This window comes from Cervus elaphus, chromosome 29 (genome assembly GCF_910594005.1).
Source record: "Cervus elaphus chromosome 29, mCerEla1.1, whole genome shotgun sequence".
Lineage (NCBI taxonomy): Eukaryota > Metazoa > Chordata > Mammalia > Artiodactyla > Cervidae > Cervus > Cervus elaphus.
In genome coordinates, this window is record NC_057843.1 from 50,173,931 (window position 1) to 50,193,495 (window position 19,565).

Here is a 19,565-nt window from a genome sequence, read left to right on the forward strand (position 1 = left end):
TGGGGAATACGTGTAAATCTGTGGCTGATTCATGTCAATGTATGACAAAACCCACTGAAAAAATAAATAAATAAATAAAGGGGGGAAAAAAAAAAGAAAGAAAGAAAGAAAAGAGACCATGAAAAAAAAAAAAAACAAAGTAAGACAAAAAAAAAAATTTTTTTTCTCTTGAAAACTTGGAAGATTTGGCAACACTGCTCCTTCTGGTCCTCAAATGATTGACTGGGGACCTCCAGGCTGCTCTCTATTTGCCATAGTCCCCACCCCTCCCAGCTGTCTCACTGATCCCAAGGCTGTCAGTTAACACCATCATGACATTTACATGGTTTTACTGGTGGGAAAGAATTATTTAGCTTTATTCTTGCTCGTCATAAAACAAAGAAAAATGAATAAATGAATAGTATCATGCATTTGCATAAAAATGATGGAGAACACATCTTTGTGTAAATTAAAATGATTTGTGTTTGTAAACAAAGTATATCTGTCCAATTTTACCTCTAGCCTGCTTATTCTGTTTCCTTCCTCACCTATAAGATAGTGATCATGGCTGCCTCCTTTTAGGATTATTATGAAAATGAAATGAGATAAAATAATAAAGCACTTAGAACAAGGTGAACTGCACAGGAAGCACACAAAAAATATTAGTAATGATTATTATTACTATTACTACTGTTTTGTTTGTACCCACTTACTTCTATGGGCATTTCAGTCTCTAGCCGAGTTAGTTTTCCATACAGCAGAAATTAAACATAACTTTTTTTTTTTAAATTTGTTAATAACACCACTGATCCCATCAGAAAAGTTTTTGAGGACTGAAGAACTGTCAGGCTCACAAGTGCATGCGATAAACACAACACTTAAATCAACTAGACTTCAATAACAATTTTTTAAATGTATTGTGCCACTCCTATGTATAAGTTGCTCTACATAGGTGCCATGGAAGATACAGTAAATGATAATATGATACTCACATTCAAGTTAACAACCTAACAAACAGGTTTGTCCTCATGTATTATAAAATGAGAAGATATCAGATAAAGACTGAATGAATGGCAGTAACCCTACCACATGTCACTACTTTCAGCTGTAGTGAGCAAAAGAGGCTTCCTGAAGAGGGGATGGTTGGGCAGGTTCTGATTAGCAGGGTTTTCTGCCTGTTAAGAGTGCAATATCCCAAGTCCATGTATTAGGGCAGCTAATCCATGATTCGGTGCTACAGAAGGTAGATGATGGAATGGATACAGTTTTGTATCAAGAGGCTTTACTCAAAGGCTGAAATTCCTCTGGCTAGCGAGCCCCATCCACACACATAAGCCTCTCCCAACTCTTTGTAGAAACTTCACCTCTTGCTGAATTGTAACTCTGTTAAAGTTAGGTCTGAATCCTTTTGGAAAGGCAGAAGGCTAGTTCTATTGGTGAAAATTCACTCTAGACTCTCACCCCAGTTTATCCTCTACCAAACTGAACCCAAAGCTAAATTCTACCAATTATACAGTAGCTGCAGTAAGCAAAATGTTGAAGTAAACTTTATAAAGTTTATTTTCGGAGTCCTCAGCCTTTCTTTCTTCCTTCCCAGCAATCCTGTTCCCATCCTGCCTGCAACCTTCGACCTTCCTTTCCTCTGGCAAACATCCAATGACTTCACGTTGGTCCACCCTCCCTTCTAACAAAATCAGCTGCCAAGATACACTCTGAAAACAATTAATTACTCTTCAGTATAAATGAAAGCCAACCTGAACCTCTCTGGGAGTTCTTTGCTTTTTAACTTTCATCTCACATTGCCACATGAAAGGTTTTGGCACCTAACAAAAACATCAGCCGTTCTACTATCAGAACCAGCTTCTCCTACATATCATTACAGGAACTTAAATTCTGAGACTCTGGGCAAGTAGCCAAAATTTTATGTATGATATGCAAATCACTGAGGTATCCAAATTATCACCCAAAGCTAAGTAAGCTGCCATGCTGTCAAGCTATTAGAAATATGATCAAATCTTGGCATAATCCTGACCCAAGCAGGTGGGGAAAGCCTGCCATTTTGAAGGTACCTAAATGACTTCCTTTTGCACAGTCCATGTATTTTAAACAAGACCCTTTAAATCTCTGTCCTTTAAGCCCAAATTATAATACACAAAGGGGTTCAAATAACAAAGCCATATCTGAACAATCAAAATGGAACTGAATAACATTTCTTCTAATATCTGAAATCATCATCATTCATTTTTAAGATTGTTGATCCAGTTGGATATGTTTGAAAAACAGGAATGTTGACAAATATGAATTCACTCACTCATTCATTCAATCATTCAATAAACATATATTTAAAACTCATAACCATATGCCAAGCTGTCCCCAAGCCTCTGGATCCTGAGTTGACATCAAGTGTAGGTGTAGGGGATGGACAGGAAGGTGGAGGATAGGGTAGGCTTTTCACTGCTAGCCTTCACATCTTACTATCTACGTGTGGGAAGGCTGGCACTCTGTAAAGTAGGATCCTTTTCTCAATGAGTAATGGTGACTGAAAAGAACACAACTTGGAAAGTTGACCTTTGTGTGGCCTCTTGAGATTCCAGGTCCCACCAGATTAGGGTTCTGTGCTCCAAACCTTGATCTGTAGATGTAGAATCACCAAATACACATTGCATCCTCCCAAACACTCCCTTCCTTTAGAGGATAATGTTCTTCCAGGTCTAACTTGGAGACTGCAAACACTTTTCTTTTTTAACTTCTTTGGAGGCTCTCTTTATATTCCTTGTCCTGTAAGGACCAGCAGACTTCTGGTATGAAACTGCCATCAGAAAAAAAAGGGAGCTTCAGAGTTCATAATTCAAGAGAGTGGTTTTTAAACTGCATTTGAAATAGGACTTTAATTAAATAAGAAAATTAGGTTAAACCTTTTTAAAGTGCCTAGTTTACAGGTAAAAAAAAAAAAAACAGCTGATTGTTGGCAATTTCATGTGGTTCAATTTAATATTATTCTGACTTTTGGATTTTGCACTTGTAACATGAGGTCAGCACTATCTTTAAAAATCTGGCAGCCTTGCTTCTCGAGGGTCAATGGTTCAGGATCTTCATGTGGTAGATCACATGATGAGTGAGCTCTAGACCCAGTTGTTTTGGGGAACACAGATATTTTCAAAACTAGAAGCACATGGGAGACCTGATTCACAGAAGACAGATGCCCAAGTCACACGAAGCACAAGTGAAAACTTCAGGGGGTCGGGGGGGTGGGGGGTAGAGGCTTTCAGGTGCATCTACATTAATCTTGTGTATTTAAGCATGTGATTAGAACTGATTAGAATCCTTTTGCATTGATTATGATAGTTTGCGTCCATTTCTCCAGTGGCAACATTGGTTTCTCCACAGGAGCAAATTCCCAGTCTCATACTGGGGGCACTGCTGATTCTTTCCTTGTAGCATCCAATGTTGACAGGACTTCCAGGAATTCATGCAAAGGAGTCAAAGAGGGGTGTTTGGTTGAGAGCTTCAGTAGGCTGTCAATACAGGAGTTGGTAGTTGCGCAAAAATTCAGTCCTTAGACAATTAAGACAAGCATGTGATTTTGATAACAGAATTCAAAATCATTCTAAAAGATTGCACTATCATAGAAATGCATCAAGCACTTGTTTATTCTCATGGGATCTTTATAGTCACCAACTCTGAGAGCTTCCACTGATACCAAAAGGACTTCAAGGAAATCTTTTCAGATAAAAGTTCAAAGATACTGCATTTTTCATTCAATCCATTTTTATCTCCTTGATCTGCTGGGAGTAAAAGCGCTTGGTCAGATCTTTTAAACAAAATGTCTTCAGCTATTGTTATCTTCATAGCTAATTTTGTACATCTTCCCTCTTTTCATTTTGCTCCTTTCTCTTTAGATAAGCGTGGCCGAGAGCGGTTCCTGTACTGGGGGGAGTGTCGAGAGAGCTGCCCCCCGGGCTACTACCCTGACGAGGGCCACGTCTGCCAGCCCTGCCCAGACAACTGTGAGCTCTGTCACAGCACACACGTCTGTACCCGATGTGTGCGCGGCTACTTCATGATGCCCTCCAATCACAGCTGCCAGAAGTTAGAATGTGGACAAGGTAATGCTGCCGTGGAGCCGCTGCAGACAAAAGGGGCTGCACCCTGAGTGCCCCAGAGACTTGAGTATCTATCTACCCGGTGCAATGGTCACACCTGGATGATTTCCCACGACTCTACACAAGTGGGGACAGTGATACCTACCCTGTTCTCCTTCCCCAAGTGTTTCCTTAGACACAATCCAAGGACTAAGGCATGCAGCTAATCACATACATAGAAGGTGAACTCCAGTGGAGGGTTTATGGGAAAGGTATAATGGAGAGAAAATCAGATTAGAATTCAAATGTCCTGGCCCACAATTTTCTCCTTCCCAATCACTAGTTATGAGACCCTGGGCAAAATCAATCTAGCTTCTCCATGCCTTGGTTTCTTCATTTGTGAGAGGGAGAGCATAGCATGCTCTGTGCTTGCTTGCTGGCAGGAACCAGTGAGAATGAGCCTACTTAAAATGACCGGGAAATGCAAAAATGTTCTGGGAATATATGTGTTACTGTTACTGTTCAATTCCTACTTACACTGCAAGAAGGGAATTAAAAAACAGTACATATAGATTTTGCTCTTGTTCATATAAAATGCTGCAGACTTTCTCTGCTGTATAAGAATTATGCCTGGTCTGGTGCTGAAGGAGCTTTAGCACATTTCTAGAATAATGAAGACCTCTTTCTTTTTTCTTCTTAATGCTTACTAAGGTTGTGTGTGTGTGCTAAGTCACTTCAGTCATGTCCAACTCTTTGCGACCCTATGGACTGTATACCCCCACCAGGCTCCTCTGTTCATGGGATTTTCTAAGCAAGAATATTGGAGTGGGTTGCCATGCTCTTCTCCAGCGGATCTTCCCAACCCAGGGATCAAACCTGCATCTTTTAAGTCTACTGCATTGCAAGGGTTCTTTACCACTAGTGTCATCTGGGAAGTCCTACTAAGGTAGTATAGAATTTAAAACTTTTAAAAAAGTATTTACAACAACAGACATAAGGAGACAGAGCTTCATCATTTTACATACCCAACCACATTTTCGAAACAGAACTTACTTCTTTAATAGATACAGCACACCAACTTGACTTCAAAACTAGTTGCATGGCATACAGTCTAATTCTGTTCTACTTGTACCCAATCAAGCTAATCCAATCTACTAAATATTTATTAAATTAATAGAAGGAGATAAAAAATGTGGGTGACATACTTATCTCCAAAGCATGGTTTGGGGTTTCATAACTGCTCTACAATTTGCTTGAAAATAAGCTACACACCAACATATTTTGATAGCAATTATTTGTGTTTCCATTCAGTGAAAGTAAAGTGAAATTGTGCTTTTTTATTCCTGTTTATATTGTGTAGGTGAAATCCAAGACCCAGACTATGAAGAATGTGTGTCTTGTGAAGAAGGGTGTCTGGGATGCAGCTTAGGTATGTCATCTTCCCTTTTGCTTAGAGTTGAAACAACTGTGTCCTTCCTACATCCTCTCCTGTCATTCCTTCAACAGGGACTCTTGTCATTGTTGTCATCATCAATATCCATTATGTAGGCTAACTCTAACACAAACGTGGTTACCGAGAGAGATACTCCCTTTTGAGGCAATGGATAGGTCACCTGTCTTCATGAAACTCAACTTTAGGAAAGGACAATCACACAAGGAGGAAGTAGCATTTAGAGTCAAGACATTTACAGATAAAATACTAATTTTTTTAGAAAGCAAAAACAGATCTACACTAAGTAATGAAAGTATTAAAATCTAAAAGATGAGCAATTCCCAGTGTTTCTTATGAAGAGACAAGAGGTGGTCTTTCTTGCAGGGAGCAAGGATAAATGTTTTGACAATCTTGATTTCACTTTTTTGCCCATTTCAGACCATATTTGCCCATTCCCAGCTCATTTGCTCATTTTCCCAGCTAAATTTTGTGGTCTCTTTTTACACCTTTGCTATCGTGTATTGTGTGTGTCCATGCTAACATCTTTATGCATCATGGACAGAGGGTTGTGTGCCTGTGTGTGTGCATGTGTTTGTGTGTGTGTACATGCATGTGCATGTGTATAAAATCTCAAACCTATGATTTTGACTCTTAAAAGTTTAAAGGGATGGATGAATGTGTGTAGACTTATCTAGGATCAGTGAGAATCTTGGCATGGGGCTGGGAAGAGTGACAACCATGATCTGCATTGTACCCACCCCTCCCCTAGTTGATTCGGTTAAAGATGAAACTGAGCCATCTTCCCTGGGAAACAAATTCCATAGAAGACCCTAGCCATCTAGGGACTCAAAATCCAAAAGAATCAACCTGAAGAAAAAGAGATAAATTAGATAGTTTGATTCACTTTACAAAGTGCTGTTAAAAGACTACATTCACTCCTTTAAGACACTTAAATTGTCTACTGTGTGCAGAGTGTTGGCCACGGCAGAGGGAATTCACAGGCAACATGATTGAGATTCCGCTGCAAGGACCCCTCTGGCTGCTCTAAGTGGCAGACCTGGAACCATGCCTTTTGCAAGTCAACCTGCCAGAGTAGAGAGAGGTACCCAGGGCAGCAGGATTACAGGAGAGGGTGACAGAGTCACGCAGAACAATCTGCTAATTTCTCATTTGAAAATTTCTCTTAATTTATAAAGTCTCTAAATGTTGGACCTTGTTTATTTGGGGACTGCCTTAGCTGAGATCAATCATCTTATTTCTGAAGCTTTCATTAATCTTTCCAATTGAATTCTTTTTCCTTGTTTCTCCTTGTTTGCAGGCCAATGGTCATACCTTTTACTGCTGATTTGTGTAATATTTGGTGTGTACATATCTTTCTGCTTAGAGAGTAAACTACCAATACTTGCAAACAAACTCTGTGACTTATGCACTCTGCTCCCACTAGAACTAGCAGCATGTTTGCACAATAAATGTGCAAACCCTTGAGAGTTTCCCAAATTCAAAACAGAGATGCATGGCTCAGAACACAAAGGGATTTAGATATGTTTTCTCTAGTCAAATTGTGTTTATGGGCCTTTCTTCAGGCTAAAAATAGCATTTTACATAATACCATTTTATTCTAAGATTTAACGTCAAATTCTTTGTCTTTCTAACCAATACCTTAAATAGAAATTTTAAATAAGATAAATCTACATAAGCATCCTACATTATATCTCTTCATTAATTGAGAGGGTGAGCAAATAGGATCATTTTTACACTTGACAATTAACTATAACCTAAGATTTGGGGCCCATACCTACATCACCATTGACTTAATGATTGATTTTAATCAAATTGCATAAGATCTCTTTACTTCCTTATCAGTAAAATAGAGGTTAATATGACTTTATCTTGGCTCAGAAATGGATGATGAAAACTGATTAATATTTGCTTACTAAAATAGTGGTAGTTCCTACTCTTGGGGGGAAATATACATGAATTTGAAAAATTTTAAGTAACTGCAAAAAGAAAAAAAAAAACAGACTATTTAAACTAAGCTGAACTAATTAAGGGGATAAATATATGTACCAAGTGAATTTAGCAAAGCAGGAAACCCCCGGGCACTCAAGTGATTAAGGAAGGCTTCTAAGAAAATGGGACTTGACATAAGTCTTAGAGTTTCCATGGAATTAAGACAGATAAAAGAACAGGGTTTCACCATGGAGGGGCTTTCAGTTCAGTTCAGTCGCTCAGTCATGTCCGACGACTCTTTGCGACCCCATGAACCACAGCACGCCAGGCCTCCCTGTTCATCACCAACTGCTGGAGTCCACCCAAACCCATGTCCATTGCGTCAGTGATGCCCTCCAACCATCTTATCCTCTGTCATCCCCTTCTCCTCCTGCCCTCAATCTTTCCCAGCATCAGGGTCTTTCAAATGAGTCAGCTCTTCGCATCAGGTGGCCAAAGTATTGGAGTTTCAGCTCCAACATCAGTCCTCCAATGAACACCCAGGACTGATCCCAAGAGGGGCTTTAGAACTAGACAATTGAAAGAAAAAAGGTTTGGAGGCAACAATTTCTGCCATGGATTAGACACTGAGTGTACTAATTTTGCAGAAGGAACATAAGGCTATAAATAAGCAAAGAGAAGTTTAGAGAAGTGGATGAAAACCATAACTTGAATTCTGGACTCATAAGTTTAAAAGTATTCTGTGGCTAAAAGGGAATAATTGAAGGTTCTTACAGGGGAAAAAATGCTTTTTAAAGAGGTGTTTTAAGAAGATTAATTTTGTAACTTCAATAACTATTAATGTGTTCAGGGTAGCTGACAGGGAGTGAGGCTGTAGGCAGAGAAACCAGCTAGATGACTATTTCAGAATTCCGGGTACAAAGTAAAAGAAGCCATGAAATTATGAAGAGAGAGACATGTTTTAAAAATCACATGAAACAAATGGCCCTTAAGCATAAGAAAAGATGCTTAACTTTAGTCATTATGTGGGAAATGCAAATTAAAGCTACTGTAACATACTATTTCTCACCTATCAGATTGGCAAAATTTCAAAAGCTTATAATACACTGTACAAGCAAGGCTATAAGAAAGCAGTCTTGTGACTGATGGTGTGACTGTTGAAGAACGGCCGGCAGTACATAGCACAATTACATATGAATTTATCCCTTGACCCCACGACACTGCTTCTAGGAATCTGTCCTGAGGATATGCCTCCACAAACTCAAAACAGCATATTCACAATATTATTCACTGTGGTATTATTTGTGGTATAGTTAGTGTTAGTCACTCAGTAGTACCTGACTCTGCGGCCCCATGAATTGTAGCCCACCAAGTTCCTCTGTCCATGGAATTATCCAGGCAAGAATACCAGAGTGGGTTGCCATTCCTTTCTCCAGGGGATCTTCCTGACCCAAGAATCAAACCTGGGTCTCCTGCATTGCAGGCAGATTCTTTACCATTTGAACCACCAGGGAAGTCTATGTTTGCGGTATAAACATTTTATAAACTATTTTAAATGGCATAAATGCCTTTTGTGGAAGAAATTCACTGAATCAACTAAAGGACACATACTAATGGTAACTGAATCAACTAATGGTCATTGAATCAACTAAATAACACATACTCTTTTATACAACCATAAAAGAGCAAACATCTATATGAACTGATAGTGATTTCATGATATACTGTTAAGTAGAAGGCAAAGTACAAAAGAATGTACATAGCATGCCATCTTTTTGTTAAGAAAACATGGTTAAATAAGATATTTGTGTGTATATATACATTTTTTACTTAGTTTAAAATAAGAGACAGAAAAGATAAATCAGAAACTAATGAAAATGCTTGTGTGTATGTATGCTCAGTCATGTCCGATTCTTTGTGATCCCGTGATGGTAGCCCACCAGGCTCCTCTGTCCATGGAATTTTCCAGGCAAGAATGCTGGATTGGGTTGCCATTGCCCACACCAGGGGATCTTCCTGACGCAGGGGTCCAACCATGTCTCTTGCACCTCCTGCATTAGCAGGCAGATTCTTTACTATCGCACCACCTGAGAAGCCACAAAAATGCTTACCCACAGAGAAAAGGGTAAAGGGAACAGGAGTGAGACTTCTCTAAGTATACCTTTTTACATGCTCTTGATTTGAACTGTGTAAGTGGGTTACATATTCATACAAATGACACAGTAATTAGTGTGAATGGGCTCCCACTGGCCAATTTGGGACAATTTGAACATTAAAAAAAATGATGACAAAGAATTACAATTCAATTAGTAAAAATCCAGGGGCTTCTCTGGTGGCTCAGTGGTAAAGAACCTGCCTGCCAATGCTGGAGACACGGGGTTCAATCCCTGGTCCAGGAAGATCCCACATGCTGCAGAGCAACTAAGCCTGTACACCACACTACTGAGCCTGCGCTGACATCCACATGCCCTGGAGCCTGTGCTCCGCAACAAGAGAAGCCACTGCAAGAAGAAGCCCACGCACCACACCTAGAGAAAAGCTCAAGCAGCAACGAAGACCCAGTACGGCCAAAAATGAATAAATAGAAATCCACCCATCAAGAATGATATTTTAAAAACAGCAACGAAGAGAAGAGAGGACAAAAATTGAATAAAGCAGAAAGCTCTTCTTTACAGTAAATTTTCACCTGGTATATATGCAAGAAAGTAATTAGAAAATTATCATTTTACACCCCCTACTGTACTGACTCAAGGGAGAACCATCAGCGGATGCTAAAGTTATTAGGTGGAAAATTGTTCTGGAACAGAATAATCACACAGATTCAAAGTACTTCCATAACTACTAGTTAATCACAATAGAGAGATTTGCTGGTTACCAATTTAACCAAGCTATTGCACTGAACATCACCATCGCTGGTTCCATATAACCTAACATCGTATGTCTCCTGACGTACTAACAAGTACACAATATCACCTAGTAAACTCGATAAAAGTGTCTAGACCAACGATTCTCAGCTAGAGCTGACTGTGACCCCAGGGGACATCTGTTAATGTTTTGAGACACTTTGATTTTCATGACTAAGGAGCTAGGAATGAAATGTCATCATGTTTACAACTTATTTTCAAATGGTTCAGGGGAGAAAAAGGATTGAGGTGAAGGATACAAAATTGTTTCTTGTACTATTTCAGGCTTTCTGCAGATGTGAAAAAAATATCTTAAAGTTGGAGGGGAAAAAAGCACTTCATGCTCCGTCAGCCTAGAAGCAACACCTCAGCAGCAATAGGCACACCTAGTGCCCAGATCTTGATCCCTGACCCCGCTCTTCAGTAAAGCTACCAGGGCTCCTTGGAGTGCTGGCTGGTTCTAGGACCGGGAGAATACAATCAATCTTTCTTCGGTGTTGACCATCTGGTGATGTCCATGTGTAGAGTCTTCTCTTGTGTTGTTGGAAGAGGGTGTTTGCTATGACCAGTGCGTTCACAAACACCCTCTTCCAACAACACAAGAGAAGACTCTACACATGGACATCACCAGCTGGTCAACACCGAAATCAGACTGATTATATTCTTTGCAGCCAAAGATGGAGAAGCTCTATACAGTCAGCAAAAACAAGACTGGGAGCTGACGGTGGCTCAGGTCATGAACTCCTTACTGCCAAATTCAGACTTAAATTGAAGAAACTAGGGAAAACCACTACACCATGCAGGTATGACCTAAATCAAATACCTTATGATTATACAGTGGAAGTGAGATAGATTTAAGGGACTAGATCTGATAGACAGAGTGCCTGATGAACTATGGACAGAGGTTCGTGACATTGTACAGGAGACAGGGATCAAGACCATCCCCATGGAAAAGAAATGCAAAAACGCAAAATGGTTGTCTGAGGAGGCCTTACAAATAGCTGTGAAAAGAAGACAAGTGAAAAGCCAAAGAGAAAAGGAAAGATATTCCCATTTGAATGCAGAGTTCCAAAGCATAGCCAGGAGAGATAAGAAAGCCTTCCTCAGCGATCAGTGCAAAGAAATAGAGGAAAACAACAGAATGGGAAAGACTATAGAGATCTCTTCAAGATTATCAGAGATACCAAGGGAACATTCCATGCAAAGATGGGTTTGATAAAGGACAGGAATGGTATGGACGTAACAGAAGCAGAAGGTATTAAGAAGAGGTGGCAAGAATACACAGAAGAACTATACAAAAAAGATCTTCACGACCCAGATAATCATGATGGTGTGATCACTGACCTAGAGCCAGACATCCTGGAATGTGAAGTCAAGTGGGCCTTAGGAAGCATCACTATGAACAAAGCTAGTGGAGGTGATAGAATTCCAGTTGAGCTATTTCAAATCCTGAAAGATGATGCTGTGAAAGTGCTGCACTCAATATGCCAGCAAATTTGGAAAACTCAGCAGTGGGCACAGGACTGGTAAAGGTCAGTTTTCATTCCAATCCCAAAGAAAGGCAATCCCAGAGAATGCTCAAACTACCTCACAATTGCACTCATCTCACACGCTAGTGAAGTAATGCTCATAATTCTCCAAGCCAGGCTTCAGCAATACCTGAACCGTGAACTCCCAGATGTTCAAGCTGGTTTTAGAAAAGGCAGAGGAACCAGAGATCAAATTGCCAACATCCGCTGGATCATCGAAAAAGCAAGAGAGTTCCAGAAAAACATCTATTTCTGCTTTATTGACTGTGCCAAAGCCTTTGACTGTGCGGATCACAATAAATGGTGGAAAATTCTGAAAGAGATGGGAATACCAGGCCACCTGACCTGCCTCTTGAGAAACCTATATGCAGGTCAGGAAGCAACAGTTAGAACTGGACATGGAACAACAGACTGGTTCCCAATAGGAAAAGGAGTATGTCAAGGCTGTATACTGTCACCCTGCTTATTTACCTTATATGCAGAGTACATCATGAGAAACGCTGGGCTGGAAGAAGCACAAGCTGGAATCAAGATTGCCGGGAGAAATATCAATAACCTCAGATATGCAGATGACACCACCCTTATGGCAGAAAGTGAAGAGGAACTAAAGAGCCTCTTGATGAAAGTGAAAGAGGAGAGTGAAAAAGTTCACTTAAAGCTCAAGTTCAGAAAACTAAGATCATGGCATCTGGTCCCATCACTTCATGGGAAATAGATGGGGAAACAGTGGAAACAGTGTCAGACTTTATTTTTGGGGGCTCCAAAAATCACTGCAGATGGTGATAGCAGCCATAAAATTAAAAGATGCTTACTGCTTGGAAGGAAAGTTATGACAAACCTAGACAGCATATTAAAAAGCAGACACATTTCTTTGCCAACAAAGGTCCGTCTAGTTAAGGCTATGGTTTTTCCAGTGGTCATGTATGGATGTGAGAGTTGGACTGTGAAGCTCCGAAAAATTGATGCTTTTGAACTGTGGTGTTGGAGAAGACTCTTGAGAGTCCCTTGGACTGCAAGGAGATCCAACCAGTCCATCCTAAAGGAGATCAGTCCTGGGTGTTCATTGGAGGGACTGATGCTGAAGCTGAAACTCCAATACTTTGGCCACCTGATGCGAAGAGCTGGCTCATTGGAAAAGACCCTGATGCTAGGAGGGATTGGGGGCAGGAGGAGAAGGGGGTGACAGAAGATGAGATGGCTGGATGGCATCACCGACTCTATGGACATGAGTTTGAGTAAACTCCGAGATTTGGTGATGGACAGGGAGGCCTGGTGTGCTGCGATTCATGGGGTCACAAAGAGTCGGACACAACTGAGCGACTGAACCGAACTGAGGACTGGGAGAGGAAATACACAAGATGAGGGCAGCCTCTTTTAGTGACAGAAGGTAAGAACGCACTCAAAGAAAAACCCCACCGTGATGGGGTGGGATGTAGGAAACATCTGAAAGATCTCCCAGTAGCTGAAGCAGGAACAATTTGAGCAATAACATAAATAAAGTCAAATTAGCTTATAGCCTAAAGCATAAAATAAGAATCCAAGGGACTTCCCTGATGGTCCAGTGGTTAAGACATTGTGCTTCCAATGTAGGGTGTGTATTTGATTCCTGGCTGGGGAACTGAGATCACACATGCCTAGAGGCATAGCCAAAAAAAAATTTAAGAAATAAGAATCCATGAGCTCATAAGATACAAATAAATAAATGGTAGAATAAATATGTAAATGAAAGAAAGGAGACACAGCTTCAGGCAAAAGAATTCCAAATAACTACCTAGGACTCCTCCCTCCAGGAAGCAGAGCATAACTCCCTACTCCTGAAGTATAGGTCACATGTAGTGATTTCTCTCCAGGAGGGAAGCATGAAAGGGAGGAAGAGAGAAGAGCCTCACAGTGCAGGAAACTGACAAGTTCTACCTCACCCATGTGATCAAGGCCAACATCAGCAATGGCATATCAGACTAATAGGCAGGTACCCTTGATGTAATAAGATCAGAATGGCACTTTGCCTCTGCAGTTTTCCACGTGAAAACCCATGTGTGTATATGTGCTTAGTCACTCAGTCGTGTCCAACTCTTTCTGACCTCACGGACTGTAGCCCGCCAGGCTCCTCTGTACATGGGGATTCTCCAGGCAAGAATAGTGGAGTGGGTTGCCATGCTCTCCTCCAGGGTTCCAGCCCAAGGATCGAACCCAGGTCTCCCGCATTGCAGGCAGATTCTTTACCATCTGAGCCACCGGGGAAGCCCATGTTTACTGGAGTGGGTAGCCTATCCCTTCTCCAGGGGATCTTCCTGACCCAGAAATCGAACTGGGGTCTCCTGCATTGCAGGAGGATTCTTTACCAGCTGAGTCACCAGGGAAGCCCCCTCAAAACTCACAAGGCCAGTCTAATCATGAGGAAAACATCAAACAAATCTCAATAGTGAGATAGTTCATGAAATACCTGATTAGTACTCCTCAACACTGTTAAGGTGGTAAAACAAGTCAAGTCTGGGAAACTGTCATAGTCAAGGGGAGCCTAAGGAAACATGAGAGCTAAATATCATATGGTATCCTAGATGGGATCCTGGGACAGAAAAAGACAATAGGTAAAAACTAGGGAAATCTCAGTCTATTATGGATTTCAGTTAATACTACTCCCATCGTCCTCATCATAAAGGCCATAAGGTACTATCCAGGGTGTTGGAAATATTCTGTCTTGACTGTCAGAGGTGATTACATGACTGTATGTTTGTCAAAATTCATAGAACTATACACTTGAAACGGGCAAATGTTACACAATAAAACTTGTGTTTCAATACATGCGACTTAGAAAGAAAAGGATGACATTACAATGGGCCTACCAAGGCCCCTCTTCCCCATTTCCACACAGTAAAACCATGACAGTCAACTAATTACTAGCATTTATTGAACACTTAACTTGTGTTCTAAGAAGCGAGTGTAATTATCATTCTCATTTTTCAGATGAGGAGATTAAGCTCAGAACAGTTAAGCAACTTATGCAAGATAACAGGGCTGGTGACCATAGGACCAGGACTTGATTCTGGATAGCTCAAGATCAAAAGCCATGTGCTCTACAACCACTCTCTCCATACCATCTAATGTTCTTTCCTTCTGATTCTATAGTGAAGAGTCTTATGCTTTATGGAATTATAAAGATTTTTTAAAAATCTTTTTATATCTGCCCCTTTCCTCAATTCTACACACAACAGTGATTCTTTGTTTGGCTACAACTTTATGCAGACGCCATAACTAAATTTACCGAATCATGAAACTATTCTTAATAGTCATGTAGATTAATCAAGGATCCCAGATCACCTGAGGCTGTTAGCCTTCAGGGCCTGCATCTGGAATGTTCTGAGGTGGGGTAGAGAATACAGGGCAATCCTTTCAACAGCCAGATTGAGAGTAAGTGGCACATTTTTGTTTAGCCCAGGATTCCTCTCTGTCTCTTGACATCCCTTCAGTTCATTCACTTTCACAGTAACTCTTTTGCTTTCTGGAAAGTAGATTCCATCACAAGAGACAACCCTCTCTTCTCCACGTGAAGATGAGGTATGCTCTCTCCCCCGACCCATGTTTAATTCAAGCTTCAGATCTATGAATTAAGAGAACCACCTCACTTCCTTCTGCTACTCTATTTTCTATTAAGGACTGAGACCTCGTTCATAGAGGAAGTAATATCAAGACATTTGAGACATGAAGCTCACATTTTAGTTTTCCAATGGAGCAAACATACAAGGTTTTTCAAATTAAACATCGTGGTCACAGATCACTCTGAATTTTACCCAGATCTCCCTTTGAACCTTTTCCACAAAGTTGCAGGGGAACAAGAACAGTGTCAAACAGTTTTGGTGCCTTCCAAAGAAAAGGCGTTGCAGAATAAAATGTATACTAGGCTGGTGTCTCCTTTAAATTGGAAAGAAGTTGCTGACGGTAAAAGTGAAACAAAGGGCCTTCTAGTGACCTCTTGCACTCCTCTCTGTCTGACCAACCTTAGCGCGTGACCCAGGTGGTTTCCTACTATCATTTTCCATGGATAGATGGGGAAGTGCAGTTCAAAATGCCTCTTTTCTTTAAAAGGCCAACACAAGCCATCTTCAGAGAAAGGACTGGCATCTAAATGCACTGTCATCAGTTTGCTAAAGAAAAGAGAAACGAGCAAGCTCCATTGTGTGTGTATATATACACACATATATATTTATCATTTATTAGAGCCTCCTTCTCCCCTCATTTTCTAAGTGCTACCTTATTTCAAAGGTGGTGGGTTAGAAGGAAAGAAACCTTAAGAAAAGAGAACTCATTGTTGAAAGAATTTGCATAAGTTTTGCAGTTCCATGGTTCCTTATTTATCTTAGCTTTCTTGATGAATTCACTTAGCAAATATTTATTGCGTACTTTTGTGCTTGCCCTTTATTTATTCCACAAATAATTGGACTGTTTAACCTAATATTTATCTGGCATCATCATTCACTCACCAGGCACTCCGCTGAACACTCAATGTAGGTGATGTGTTTTTGCATCTATAATCCAGTGGTTTTCACAGGTAGAGAAACTGAGGATTAAAGAATTGCTAAAACTTGATCGATTTTATGCATATGGGAAGTGAAAGAGGAGTTAAGCTGTCAGTTTCAAGCAGTCTTGTGCATAACTTTGCTTACTCTTTTTCACAGACGAAGCAGTTGACTTTGAAGCTGTTTGTCCTAAGTACACTCTATGATAGGCAAGGTTGTGCTATGATAACAGATGATCCCCAAATCTCAAGAACTTAATAAACAACAAAAGTTTATTTCTCACTCATGCTACATCTCCATCATGGGTCAGCTGAGAACTCTGCTCTTCATGGTCCTCAGTTGCCGGAGCCTGCCGGCAAACGAACTGGTCAAGAACGCAATCACCAGAGTACCTAGGAAAAAGAAGACTCAGAAAGAGAAAGATGGGGTTGAGAGGGACGGAGTCCGCTTGCGTCTGACTCCGCCAACTTTATTGAAGAATACCACGCCTATATATACGCTAACAGGAGTTACTAAGAATAGATCGAGGGTTTCGCATACGTGCAGAGCTACAGATGTTTTAAATTCCCACACTTAAGATCAGTAAAGCATTAATTACCCTAGCGCCCAACATGATTAAGATCATTAGAACATTAGATAGAAAACAGGCTTCATCAATAGAACATTAGATGAAAACAGGTTTCAGGCATGATGAGCTTATCAGCACCAGAAAAACAGGCAAAAAGGTCACCGGTGTGTTTTTTCCCTGAAGGAGACAAATGCCAGTCTATACTTTAACAAGAAGGGGTGGCAGGACAAAGAGAGACCTTTTGATCTCTCTCAGAGCCGTAAGGGGCCTGTACATTCAGGCCGGCTCCCTGCACTCAGTCCAGGCCCCAGGGTGATGGAGCAGTCATTAATTACCTTGTTGTGGCAGAAGCAAAGTATTGGGTTGGCCAAAACGTTTTAAGATAATATGGAAAAGCCTGAATGAACTTTGTGGCCAACCCGATACACTGGCTCTTAAAGGTTTCCCCAGGATTAACACTTGTAACTCCTGCTCACATATTTTTTGGTCAAAGCAAGTCATATGGTTCTGCCTGAGCCTGCAGACTGGGGGAGATGCAATCTTGCCAGGTGCCCACGAAAGAGAAAGAAACTAATACTGTGAATACCCTAAGGACATTCTCACAAGGTAATGACTAAGACTGCTATTGTATATGCTGAGGTCTCACCTCACATATTTGTGCATGAAACAGCCCCAAACCTGCACCCCATCACTGGGGTCACTGACTTCTCTCTTCTGCAGCTCTGAATCTTACCCAAGATAACTGCCCACTATCTATCTTGGCAGTGTCTGACTTTTTCCTTCTTTCAAGAAAAAAACTCTTCTGAAAAAGGTGCTATTTTTTTTTCAACTGATGGAGTTTTCCAAAGTATTCTACTATCTCACCTCTCTCTGATCCCTTGGCAACAGAAGAGTCAAAAAGAGGCCCAGTGATAAATGACATGACAGGTAAACTGTCAGCTGAAAGGCCCTTGATCTTTCTTTACCTTGCACTTTCAAATCCCTATTATGAGAATAATAAGATGCTGGCATCTCTTGCCTTCATCTGCTGCCCAAGAAATGTGCCATATGAGACCAGTCTTGGAAATCTGGACAACTTCTCTCCATTTTTTGGAATTTAGTTCAAGAAACATCTACTGAGCACCTATATTTGGCTAAGCCTGGGGATATAGTGTTAGCGTTAGTCACTTGGTTGTGTCCAAACTCTCTGTGACCCCATGGACTGCAGCCCAGCATGCACAAGTGAAAACATGCTCTCTGCTCTCAAAGGGCTCATGTGGAAATGGAAGGCTTGGTGATTCTCGGGCCCAGGTGCTTCTAAGAATCACCCAGGGTGGTGGGGGGAGGCAGTGGGAATGGAAAAATGCAGTTCTGAAACCCATTTCCAAGGTTTCTGATTTCACTGGTCTGGAGTGAGGCTCAGACACCCATATTTTTTCAAAACTCTTGGACTGATTCTAATGTGCAATCAGAATTAAGATTATAATATAAAAAGATAACTTCACTATCATATTTAAAACACTTTGTTGAGGACAGAAGCTAAAGCAGAGTCGAATACATTCTATCAACTACAACTTATGGTCCATTCCATATGAGGTGCTCAGCTAGGTAGGCACTTTACAAACATGATCTCTACTCCCCAGTACAATCCTCTCTGTTCGAAATCCTTATCCCCACTTTACAGATGAGAAAACCAAGGCCCAGAGAGTATGCAACTTGCCCAAAGTCACATAAGTAGCAAGTTTCAGAACCAAATTTAAGCTTAGGACTCTCTGGCTCCAAACCAACAGAATATTCAAATATATGCTCTTTTTCCAGAACAGATTGCACTCATACACCATTTTTCTAGAGAATATAAATGAGGTTGTTAAGTCAATCTGCCATATTTGTTTCACTCTTGGCTATAGTCTCATGCTACTTAGTTGTGTTTCCTGAAGTTACCCCCTTCTCCCCCTACATTCATGTTCACATTCTTACAGCAATGAGGGAAAAGAAAATTGTGGGAAGGTATCCTAAGTCCAATGCTAGAGCAACTAGCTCATCATTGGCTCTTTACACTATTTTCCCCCAGAGCCGGGTATAATCAAAGTTCCTCCTGCTTGTTGTGTAACTGACCTGCAAAGTCAAGCTGCAAGCCAAGGCTGTCTGAATCACGTACGCTTGCAGGACAGAGCCGAGCCAATTACTTCCAAAACAAACCTAGTTAAACAAAAACTCAGAGTGTGGCTGAGCACAACACACACAGGCTGGAGGGGCTGCCATTTCTGAAAGCACCATGGTGTCTGCAACATTAAACTGCCAGGAATTAGGGGCAAAGAACACTTGGGCTGGATGGGGATGGATTTCACTTTAACAGAGCTCTCTAAAAACCAATGAGAGTACCTCTTCTGTATTGGAAACACAAACTGGAAACATGTTGCCGCATTACTTTTTGTAGTAAGGTATTTCTGAATACTGATACTCAGAAATCCCTCTGAATATTGATACTCAGAAATCTCTCAGTAACCAAGAGTTCAGCTTATGTCTATCTGCTAATTTTAAAACAAAAGTAAAAGTGAGACCACCAATAGTGACTGGAACCTTGGATGGTTAGATCTCACTTGATTTTGTGGGATTGTGGAAAATGGAG

General features: G+C 40.8%; 1 protein-coding gene across 2 annotated transcripts in view; it reads left to right on the plus strand.

Moving 5' to 3' along the window:
* PCSK5 (proprotein convertase subtilisin/kexin type 5) overlaps window positions 1–19,565 on the plus strand; it is a 495,662-nt gene that overhangs the window by 402,287 nt on the left and 73,810 nt on the right. For both annotated transcript variants that reach the window (XM_043891234.1, XM_043891235.1), the window contains exons 23-24: window positions 3,879–4,085; window positions 5,422–5,490. In XM_043891234.1, the coding sequence (XP_043747169.1) occupies window positions 3,879–4,085; window positions 5,422–5,490 (276 nt within the window). The remainder of the gene's footprint in view (window positions 1–3,878; window positions 4,086–5,421; window positions 5,491–19,565) is intronic.